The 12,011-nt window shown below is 45.4% G+C and overlaps 2 protein-coding genes across 2 annotated transcripts in view; one reads left to right on the forward strand and one right to left on the reverse strand.

The window, feature by feature from the left end:
- Positions 1–9,169, reverse strand: part of LOC144108787 (uncharacterized) — a 31,736-nt gene extending 22,567 nt beyond the window's left edge. Inside the window, exon 1 of the mRNA XM_077641969.1 lies at positions 9,047–9,169. Coding sequence (XP_077498095.1) covers positions 9,047–9,053 — 7 coding nt within the window. The 5' untranslated portion in view covers positions 9,054–9,169. The remainder of the gene's footprint in view (positions 1–9,046) is intronic.
- The window catches only part of LOC144107669 (major facilitator superfamily domain-containing protein 4A-like), a 422,352-nt gene that overhangs the window by 165,324 nt on the left and 245,017 nt on the right, over positions 1–12,011 (forward strand). The gene's annotated exons all lie outside the window — the stretch shown is intronic.

Below are 12,011 nucleotides of genomic sequence, written 5' to 3' on the forward strand. Positions count from 1 at the left end.
GAAACTCAGTACTTCCTAATGTTTCAGCTGCCATAAAGGTCTTTTTGACCGGTTTGCATGACCCTACGGTTAATCCAATGAAGCCCCAGTTATTAATGCCAAGGCATTACTAGCCTATGTCGGCACCGGATTTGTCCGCAAAATGCGTCACCGGATGTGACATCATCAGCGGGTGACGTCGCCAGTCATGATCTGTAGGCTGGTGTGAAGTATATAAATTCAATGGTTAACCAATATCGAGTCAGAGTCATAACTCATTGGTCATTAACATCAAACATTAATTACCCTAATTATAATGTAATGAATGACAGTGATTTATTTATTTAATTAATGGGGCTAAGTATTCAGAACATGTGACAGTATAAGAGTGTTACGTCATGCATACGTCTGATGACATCATGCCTACAACCAATCAGTACAGCAACAAAAATGTACACATCGCCGAGTAGTAGAATCAGAGATCGAAGAGCGGCAGTTCGATCTTAACGCAGTGGGTAAGTAGGTGTAGAAAGGCGTCGACTAGAAGCCATCAAGGTAGCGGCAAATACTAATTTTTTCGCATTTCTTAACCGCCTAAGAACCAAAACAGCTGCCGGACCAGACAAAATCAACAGGATGCTCAGGAATTTTGACGACGGTTCCATTCGGAATTTTACAACCTATATGCAAGAATACTGGGACAAGGGAGAGATACCACAAGTGTGGAAAGCTGCGAACCTGGTCTTCATTCCGAAGCCAGGAAAGAAGCTCAGCTTTGAGCATTTTAGTCCCACTTCCATCACATCTTGCGTTGGAAAATTGACGGAGCACGCCATTCAAACTAGACTGAATAGATTCATGGAAGATCAAAATCCTTATCCTGATACCATGATAGGCTTCAGATAAAACCTATCGGCATTCGAGGTCATGCTACAGCTGAACGAGGAAGTAACCGATAAAAGACTGTTGATACTAGGGTCATTGTGGGACTGGACGCCGCCTCCAAAGCTTTTGATAGTGTCAAACACAGCCATACTTAAGAACCTTAGCGTGCTAAATGTTGGAGTCAAGACATAACTACGCAAGGGACTTTCTCTCAAATCGAACTTCCACCATCAGCTTGGGCGGACAATCACTCGAAAACATTAGATTGGGGAATAGAGGGACGCCGCAAGGGCCCGTTCTCTCTCCGACCCTGTTTAATGTAGCGATGACTGGGCTTCCAGGGCAGCTCGTCGGAATCACAAATCTGCATCACACGATATATGCGGACGGTTTGTCGCTGTGGGTGAGCAGGGATAACGATGGAGAGATTGAAAGCACACTTCAGAGAGCCATAGATGTAATAGAGAAATATCTCGAGCCGATTGGGTTAAAATGCTCGGCAGAAAAATTAGAGGCTAAAAGAAACAGTCCCCTTTGCAAGAGCTGTGACATTGCTTGGCGAGTGAATGGCAATGCCATTCCGATGGTAGACAGTACTCAAATCCTAGGGCTGTGCATACAAGCAAAAGGCAAAAACACAAACTATCATGAGACTTGAAGCAAGTACCAGCCAGACGTGCCTGCTACTCAAGTGCATTTCTAACAAGCATGCGGGGATGAAGGAGGCCAATCTTTTGAGATTGGTTCAGGCTTTCGTCATAAGCCAAGTCCTATACGTTGCCGCCTATCTCAAACTGGCCAAAGAAGAAAAGGACAAAATTCAAATCATAATCAGAAAAGGGATCAAAACCACACTAGGTCTTCCTTCGAACACTTCGACAGTAAAACTTCTAAGGCTAGGTCTCTCGTACACTCCCAATGAGCTCATGGAAGCCGCCACGCTGTCGCAGCATCAAAGGCTTTAAAAAACAAAACTGGAAGGAAAATCTTGAAGCGCCTGGGGTTCGAACCCTCAGAGTGTTCAAAGCGGACAGATAACGTACCTAGAGCAACCAGGAATAGACTCAAAATTCCACCGCTGCCAAAGAACATGCATCCGGTATTTACGAAGGTAGACGGAGACAGGGCAAATTTCAATGACAGGGCCCTACAGGGCAAATTTCAAGGTAGATTTGATGTGCTCTACACGGACGCTGCCCAATATGATTGCAAGGCAGCACACACAACAGTAGTGGTTCGTGAGAGTGGAGACCCGGTCTTGTGCTGCACCGTTAGAAACACAAGTGCAACTGAGGCAGAAGTTGCCATTGCTCTAGCAATAATACAGAACGGTAAAAGGGTGATTGTGAGTGACTCTAGGCAGCCATTAAGAATTATGATATGGGCAGAATCTCTGCTGCAGTCACCAAGATTCTAAGAGAAGCACAAGTACCATTAAAGCTAATCTCACTGGTCTGGTCCCTGGCTCATCAAGGCGTTTGGGGGCACGAGAAGGTGCACATGGACCACCCGAGGGCTCACTTTCCAGTCGATCGCCGCTGACATGCCACCTTCCCGCGAGGAACAACTCCCATCGGGTGACGAACTCGCAACATTCCATGAAATAATTTCTCATTATAAGCTGGGTCATAAGACCTATCCAGCAGCAGATAAACAGTTCAGTAGGAAAGAGGAAATCATGTGGAGGAAATTGCAAACCAGTTTCCAAACCCTCAACTGTACAGTAAATGGCATCCAGAAGTCTTAATCCTAGATGTATGCACTGCAATAGCATTGCACATCTAGTCCACATGGTCTGCACCTGCCTTTCCTCTTATGACCCGAATAGAAATGTACATTCCTGGGACACCTTACTGCTCAACCACGTAGCAGAAGAACGCAAAGTAATGAGTCTTGCCCTGACCGCCGCCGAGTCTCACGAGATTCCGGCCCACGGTTAGGGGAATGAATGGGAGTTTAGGCTTAAGCCTTTTCCCCCTTCATTTGTGACAGGTGCAAATTAAAGTTATTTCTCTCTCTCGCATTTCTCCAATGCAGTCTCTGCATGTGATCGCTAAGTTTTCCCCATTCATCTGCCACCCCCTGTGATTTCACGCTGGTGGCCCCCACAGTAAATCGATATAGCAAACCAATTGGTGATTGATTAGTGAAATCATAATTAACTAGTCAGTGTGACTATGTTTAATCGATTATAACTCATTAATTAACGAGGTCAAGACAAAGTGTATTAGATATTTGGAATCCTCCAGATGAGTAAAGCACATTAGACAACAAAATTAACTAATGAAGTCCATATTTAGCTATGGTTAGGCTTGTATTTAATTACTTATAATTGATTACCCGATAACGTCATGATCTAACTAATGGCATATTCGTAATGGTCTCGATGAGTACAATATGTTAGACACAGACATCAATATCGCCTAATTAGGTTAATATTTAGTTCTGGTAGGCATAACATGGCGGCCCTGACGTCACCACTGGGCATGGAGGAAGGAAAACTCAGGAGAGGACCTTCCAATACAACAACGTGGAAGAAAAATGTGGTGGAAGTGACATAATTTTTTTCAGTCGGGAGGCCATCTTGTCCAGGCAGCTTGTTTACAAACCTGGCGGCAGCAGCGGGCCGCGGCGTGCGATTTGAGGTGTGGCGTAGGCGTAACTGCTCGAGTTTCTGTTTTTGATGGTGCTCACAGTCTGACGTTTGCCGGCGTTCGCCCATATCTCTAGGTGGAATTGAGCAGCAAAAATCTTTTTGCGTGCCCGGATTTGAACGCGTTCGGCGACAATGATAGCACGGGCATTTCATCTACTGCGACACTGCTCGGAGCCGTCGGAAGACCGCCGCAGTCAACCAAGGAGCATTCACGCTGTTCGTTCACCATTGGTTCAGTACGACGTGTGCTGCAGAGTGTTCGTCGGCGTGTTGTGTGAACGTTTCGTGTCTTGAGCGTGCAGTGTGCGTGTGCCATTCGCGCTCCCGTTTCCATTGGCAGTGACACCTCGTTGCTACTTGTACGTGTTTTTGCAATGCTCCAGAGATTGCAACTAGTGTTGATTATAATACAACTGCCAATTTTGTTTTTCGGAAGTTGCGCTTGTGTTAGCGGCGGGGGCCATAACATGGGCATAGAATTCTATTGTAAAGGAAGCAGCTGCGCTAGCTTTGTGCTTAGTATTCAGAAACTTTGTTGCATGCCCTTTTGAAGCGTATAACGTCTGAAGCGTCTGGGAGCTATTTGCCTTTGTGGCATGCCGGGCTCAAGTGTATTCATTCATATCGACGTCAAGTCTGTATTTTTGATCGCGTGCTATTTTTAGACCAGTTTCCTGTAGCAGGTAATTCAATTGCTTTTCTGACTGAGGCCATGATCAAGAAGTGCAAAAACGGCGAAGCTCTAAGTGAATTTGGAGGCCTTTTCTCACACGTGTTTATTGTGCCCATGTTCTGTGAGACCGTTATTTGTGGAAAAAAGCACTCAGTGAAATGAGGATCCACATATGTGCATTGAATTTCAATGATGCCTGTGGTTATGGTAAAGAAAAATAATTTCATGAGTTCATTACGTACAATAAATTCACTTTCATTGCCTGTATCTTTGAAGACAAGTAAAGTGTGCTACTATGCAGTAACATTACAAGCTAGTATTTCATCAAGTAGCGAAAATTGGTGCGTACAGCTGCAGCTCTGCACGTTAAACATGAAATACAACATTGAAAAAATGCACAGCACTGTACAACATACTGCAGCCACTGGGTACTTCTAAACTTCTAGAAGCAGTCTGAAAAGCTGCGGTCATATATATTATGCTCCAAACTAGATCTGTGGATGTGAAACATGCTGTGTTGCAGTGCTACAATGCGTGGATTTACAAATCATTCTTAAAGAGGGCCAGTCCCATTTGAAACATGTATTTCTCGGACTGTTTTTGTTGAGAAAAAAGGGGTTCAGCATGGCTTTCCTAAGTAAAATTTCTGGTTTTGGGAAGCGGTTACTTCCCCACCGCCATATATCCTCTCCTGCTGTGCTACTATAGGCACTTCAGCCCTCTCTGTTTCTGTCACTTCTATGAGTGGCTCTTGGAGTTGTGAATCAAAAGTCATTGTTGGCACGGCCACCTTTTTGATACTACATTTTGCATTCAGGATCAAGAACTCTAACTATTTAGTATATTTGCCCATCCTCACTGCTGTATGAGAAAGCATTCCTGGCATGGGCAACCACACAAATACATGTTATGAAGATAAATACAGTATTCAAGATCAAAAACAAAATACTGCAGGATTTTTCTCGTCCTCACTGCTGTAGCAGAAGGCCCTGTTGACACAGCACGCAAGCATACGCAATAGAGACAGGTTGCAACATTAAAAAACAAGAGCAGCATTAAAAGGCAGGCAGAACACTAAGCTGGGGTGTGACCATGCATGGCAGCATTGTTCATGACTCAGCCAAAAGCAGACACGTGCACGCTCATTCAGCATAAAACTGAGAGGGTTGTGCTATCCACCACAGAGGGTGATTAAAGTGTGGCCAGTATGTGGGCCACTTTTATGGAGCATAGCATGCAAACAGCCCGTCATCAAAAACCTTGCTCAGGGATGTCATGCGTGAAGCTCTAAATTCATTCTAGCAAAAAAAGATTTTTTTTCTACCTTATGAGCACATTTGACAACTGTCCACTCAAAAATCATTATTCTCTCAAATACAAAGTGTTGCAGAGGGCCATTTAAATATAAGCCCCACGCCAGCAAACTGGACACAGGAAGCTTCCAGGGAGAGCCATGTACTAAAAATTTTCAGTGAGCTTTAGTTTAAAGGCAGTACTTTACCTTGACATTACCTGGCATTGCTCGAACATGAGATCCACTGCCTCCATGGTTTCATTTTTCTACAATCTGTGATTTCACTCTTACACAGTTCCGTAAGAAACAAACTTCACAGCGACACGTAGTACACAAGAATTTCTTGCACTTGAGGAAAAATACAGTATTTTCAGACCTTTTATACAGATGGCTCAAAAACAGATATTTACTTTGGAAGCACAGTGATAAAAGAGAATTGGAATGAAATAGGCTTCCACAGTGCGCATCAATTTTCACTGCCAAATGTTACGCTGTCTGTGTAGCCATTGAACAAATAGTTTACGAGAACCTCACAAACAGTATTATTTACACAGACTCCTAAAGTTTACTTACTGCTCTCCACTCTAAAAATGCAATCACTGCTATGGTTGGTGACATCATACACAACATTATAGCAGCCACAGCTCTAGGGCAAAACATAAAACTGTGCTGGGTCCCGAGTCATATCAGAAGAAAGGGCAATGAGAGAGCAGATTTGTGCGCTGCTCAATTTCGTGGCAAGGAAATAAAAAAGGTAAATATGACCTTTAAGGATTTCATTAGATTAGTACAAAGGGAATTAAGGAAAAAAATGGCAGACAGCTTGGAACAATGAAGTAAACAACAAACTACACTTGGTAAAGCCAGTTCAAGGTGAACGGAAGTCATGTTTGCACCGGGAGTGCTTCATTGAAGTTATTTTTTGTCGTCTCCGTATAGGCCACATGCACATCACACACAATTTTCCGTTGACAAGTGAAGACAAGCCATTTTGTGGAAAATGTGGAGATAGCCTAACAGTTAATCATATTTCATACTCATGCACAAAACATGAAAAACTTAGGAAAAAAATATTTTACTTAGTTTTGCAATGAACACATTCCTTTACACCCAATGTTTCTTTTGTGTGAAGATGCACTTGCTGACATGACATGTGTTTTTAGCTTTTTAAGAGAAGCAGGTTTCCTCAGCAAACTCTAAATTTCTAACCATTGATTTGCTTCATTTTTTTGTACACCTCAGCCACCTTCTCATTTCTGAGAAGTCTGTGGTTTTGTATTACTGGTTGGGAGGCTCAACTACCCTGCCCAGCCAAGGATGCCTGCTGACTACCCGACCTTCTTTAAAACTCTTAATATTAGCCATTCATGAAATTTCTTTTTTCATTATTAGGTAATACAGTTAATGTTTTACACCCTATACACCACCGATAATTAATATTGATAAAAAAGTCTGCAGAAAACAATTTTCCTTGCCTTGAGTTTGGTACATGATGGCCTGAGTTGCCTATGTGCCGTAAAACACAACACAACACTGTACTTTACACTGTATTAAGGTGGGGTAGTTGGTTCAGAAGCATTATGAAATACACAGCGTGATCCAAGACACACTGCACAAAAAAAGGAATGAAAGATGAGACACAGCGCAAAGTAACAAGTTCTATTTTAATGGCGCCATGGGTAACGGTTTATATCAGAAAAAAAGAAAGAACACAAACAAGCATGCTCTTCAAAGTGTATGCTAGAGTAGGTTTTCTTTTCTTCTGCTAAATTCTGGCAGCAGCTGCATATTTACACACAATTTCAATGGAATAAAATTTTGTGCCCTTCACCTAACCTGGTGAAATTAACCTTCTATCCCTGCGATGAACACAAGACTAGGATGAACCGGATGTAAGTAAACCAGTATATTTCGCCAAGTGCAGCCTGCAAGCAACATCCGCCGTCGCAAAACGACGCAGACAAAAGCGGCAAAAGACACTCGTACCATGGTGGGCCACCGCAATAAGTGAAAGTTCCGAGCCGCGCTCACCACCATCATTGCGATATGTGCCTTCGCCGAATGCTATTGACTATGGCCATGCAAGGCCGGACTGTTTCGTTCGAACGAGAGAGCGGGGATGGTGCGGAGACGACGCGACAAAGAGCAGTAAATGGAAGCAGCCGAATGTCTCGCACGAACGCTTCCGACGTCTCCCGTACATGAACAACGGCCAGAAACCAACCCAATGGGCACTGAAACTCCCTTGGACATCCTGAGGACGTCTGAGACGTCCTGCGGACGTCCACTGAAGCTCCAGTGCCCATTGGGAAGCACCACTCGCACTGGAGTCTTTAGGCCTGCTCCTTCGCGTGATTTGAAACGCGCGCGCTGAGAAAGGTAAACAAGAGCGCGAATAAAAATAAACAAAAGCGCGCCCGGACAATATGGCGCCAAGCTTGTTTCCGGCTTCAAAAAATGTCACGTGACGGCCTCTCCTCTAATTTTTCCTTCCTCCATGCCACTGGTAGGGTGGCTCCCTACCACTGGGCAACCCAATCACGTGGTAATCGCATGGACGATAGGTGGCGTTACCAAACAGCTAACGCTCGTTACCTCGTCTATCAGATGGTGGTGGCACATTTTTTTGTTCGAGATGTGAAGTTTACTATAAGTCTTCAAAGCCAACCAGAGAGGCAACTCTCAAAACCTTTAGTTTCCAAAAAAAGTTGCAAAAAGTTTCCAAAAGAGTGTCCCAACCAGAGGCAAATCTGTCAAAATGTTTAGTTTCCAAAAAGAGTTCAATAAGGAAGGCAATTTTTTCTCATGTGGGTTCCCAAAGAATTCATTGTTCCGGTAAAATTTCACTTGGGCACTTTTTCTCCTAGTGGGCGCTCCCTCAGGGGACTTTTTTCCCCTGGACATTTTTTCCCACACCCGACTGAAAGAGGTGTCGTAGCGGAGGGCTCGGAATAATATCCGCCACCTGGGGTTCTTTAATGTGCACCAATATCGCACAGCACACGCACGCCTCTTTATGTCTCGCTTCAAGGTCCGGATACTATACAATCCGGAGTCAATCATTTCTCTCTCTCGCTAGCGGCCCACACGCACATCGCAATGACAGTGCCATTGCAACGAACGACAAGCGCTTTTTTGACGGTTTTATCAGACGAAGCGTGGCTTCCCCTGTGGCGGACAACTGCGTCTGTGAATGATGTTTTAAAAGAAAAAAAAATATCGCGAATCGAGCGAACCAAATGCGAGGTTTCGTCCGTGCACTGCGGACAGACGTAAACACAGCCCGCCGTGAACTTCGCTAACCGCATTCGTGCTTCACTTGGCATAAACTGGCGGAAAACTACGTCATGTTCAAGTTCGTCCGCATCAGCGATAGCGGCCGACGTGAACACACGTCGAAATGTGCGCAGTGGATCAAGCGATGTGCGAAATGGTCAGCGTTTTCTCTGTTACATCTGTCCGCGCATGTGCGAATAAACACTGACGAAGCAAATGGCCGGCCAAACGGCTCGAGCGTTCACGAATCTTTTCCTATCTACTATCGTTTGGTGGTACTCACCTTCCATGGCACGGTGACAACGTCGCTGACGCTTGTGCTGCCGATGAAGTCAAGCTATAGGGTAGCAAAACTTTTCCGACCGTTGGACCACTGCTATGCCTATTGAACTTTTCAAGTGTTCACAAGTTGCGCAGCTCTCTTTATACCTTGTACTCAGCCTGTGGTGGCGATGATGACGATAACCATGGTTCCCGCGTTTTGCGGGAGTGGCGTGGGGTGCCACCATGCGGTAGCTGCGAGAAACACTCTAAAACGTCTACTTAGCAGACGACACGATGCAAAATGACCACGCCAGCGCAGTGTGCGGGGAGGATGTTTTTTTTTTTCTCTGCGAAGACGAAGTTTTGCATACAGGCGCTCATCCCGACTAGGCGCGGAATTTTTCTGAGAATAGGTGATTCACCACTGCACCTGATTTGCGCCCCCAAAAGGAGTGCCGGCGCCCTGCAACCGGGAGGGCTTATCGCTGTGCAGAGAATGCCGACTTCCAGGAAATTGAAAGGGTCCACATCTTCGCTACGTCCGTAGTGACTGCTGTGGAATCATAATGACCTCGGTTAACCTCTAGCCGCGTTTACATGAATGCAGCTGAATACGTCTTGAGTCGACTTACCTAGAGAAAGAGCTGGTATTGAGAAAGAAAGCCGTGACTCGTCCTGTACTTTCTTCCTCGAAGTTTTGCCCTTTCCCTCAAAAAGTGGACTGCAATCAACTTCTGTAGCATTCATGTAAATGCTACTTAGCCGGTGTAACCCGGTTTCGAACCCGATCGCAGCGGCCGCGTTTCGATGAAGGGGAAACGCAAAAGGCGCCCGAGTGCTGCGCGATGTCAGCGCGCGTTAAAGATCCCCAAGTGGTCGTTGTTGTCGTTATTGCCTTGGTCACATGGCACATACCCACGACGGAGGATAGGCCAGGGTTCAGTGGGGAGGCCCAATAGAATAGGGTAAATTGGTGTCAAGCTAATGATTGTGCCTTGGGTGAAATTTCAGAGTAATTTAAAAGAAAAGGAAGAAACAAAATATCGGGAGAGAATATCTGAGAATTAAATAACAAAAGATATGAATATACCCAAACGCTCTTTTGAATGCGGAAATTTTGGAAACAATTAGCAAGGGAATCTGCCGGTATCTGTTATATAATTGTGGAGGTATTCGCAAACTTAATGCAGTGCAAAACCCCTGGCGCTCGCGCCGAAAGAGAGGAGGAGGGGAACCGACAAGGTGAGACCCAACTTCGTAATGGGAATTTCTAGGTGTGCTCTCCTCTGATGTGCAAACCTCCGGCAAGAGAGTAAGAAATGCTCCAATGTCTCTACTTCACCACAAGCCGCACAAAGGTTTGTGGGACTGAACCCGCATCTACATAAGTAAAGATTTAAAAGGGGGGATACTGCACCGCATGAGTGTCATCGCCACCTCACACTGTCGGGTTTTACACGCACGAGTCTTCCATGGGTACATGAGGTGTTGGTAGTCGATAGTACAGAGTAAGGGATCGTTGCACGTGGCGGTTAAAAACTAAAAACGCTGAACTCGAGTCATACCGAAAAGAACAAGACTAGGGACGTTACAGGCAACTCGTGCATTTAGAGCTGATTTTGCCAAAAAGTCTGCTGCTTCATTTTGTAAAATAATAATAATAATAATAAATAATAATTGATTTTGGGGGAAGGAACTGGCCCAGTATCTGTCTCATATCGTTGGACACCTGAACCGCGCCGTAAGCGAAGGGTAATGGAGGGAGTGAAAGAAGAAAGGAAGAGAGAGGTGCCGTAGTGGAGGGCTCCGAAATAATTTCGACCACCTGGGGATCTTTAACGTGCACTTACATCGCACAGCACACCACGGGCGCCTTAGCGTTTTTCCTCCATAAAAACGCAGCCGCCGCGGTCGGGTTCGAACCCGGGAACTCCGGATTAGTAGTCGAGCGCCCTAACCACTGAGCCACCGCGGCTGGGCTGTAAAATACCGCAGTGGTCTGGTATCCGAACGAAGCGCACCTCTTTCACCCATCCAGGAATAAAAAAGCTTAATGAGCGTCTCAAAAAAAAGCGTCTCGTGTGGACTCCAGCGCCAGCAAAACAGAGAGACAATCTGAAAGGAATATCACCTGAGAAACAGTTGTGGGAATTTTCAAAGCGGCCAGCCCCAGAGCCATAAACTCTGCTAGAAATATGGCTGTGTAATCCGGGACTCTAACCGAAAAGCTCCATGCAGGAGAGAGAATCTGAAAAAGTACCAACCCCTGCCTTCCTGTCGGCCCCAGATGCGTCTGTAGCAATCACAATATGTTGCGGGTACTGGGCAAGGTGATCAAAGACGATTCCAGTTAATGTATTTGCAGGCAGATGCTTCGCATAAGGTGGGAAAATATAATCTAAAGTAATATCCACAGGGGACGCTGCCCAGCCAACTCAGCACAAAAAATTGAGATCCACACCAATGTTGGATAAAAGGTTCTGAGTAAATACAACCTGAGGGAGGCGGAACCGTGACCAATGAGGAGTGAGAAAAAGGGCTGGGTGCGAGACGAAAATAGGTGTAGCCACACCAGGAGCCGACTCAAATGCCTGGAAAAGAGTCCTGACAGTTAAAAGGTGGCCGAAATCGTACCGGAGACCCACTGCGGCACTTGTTTCTTCTTTAGCTCCCTTTTATACCTTCCCTTACGGCGCGGTTCGGGAGTCCTCCGAGATATGCGAGCTAGTTACTGCATCCTTTCCTGAAAACCAATCTTCAAAATCAATTTTTTGCTATATATAGAGATCTGGCACGACTCATGCGCATGTCATTCAGGAAAACTGCAACGCTGTTACGCATCTATAGAGCGTTCCACACCGTAAGTGAACGAGTGTGAAGCCTCCACGCAAGCGCTTTGTGCCGGATGGTTGCCTTGCCATTGCAGACGGTTGGAGGAAGCAGCCGACTTTCAAGCTAGACCTGACGAAATCCAGCTGGATGCA

The sequence above is a fragment of the Amblyomma americanum genome, chromosome 10 (assembly GCF_052857255.1).
Source record: "Amblyomma americanum isolate KBUSLIRL-KWMA chromosome 10, ASM5285725v1, whole genome shotgun sequence".
Taxonomy (NCBI): domain Eukaryota; kingdom Metazoa; phylum Arthropoda; class Arachnida; order Ixodida; family Ixodidae; genus Amblyomma; species Amblyomma americanum.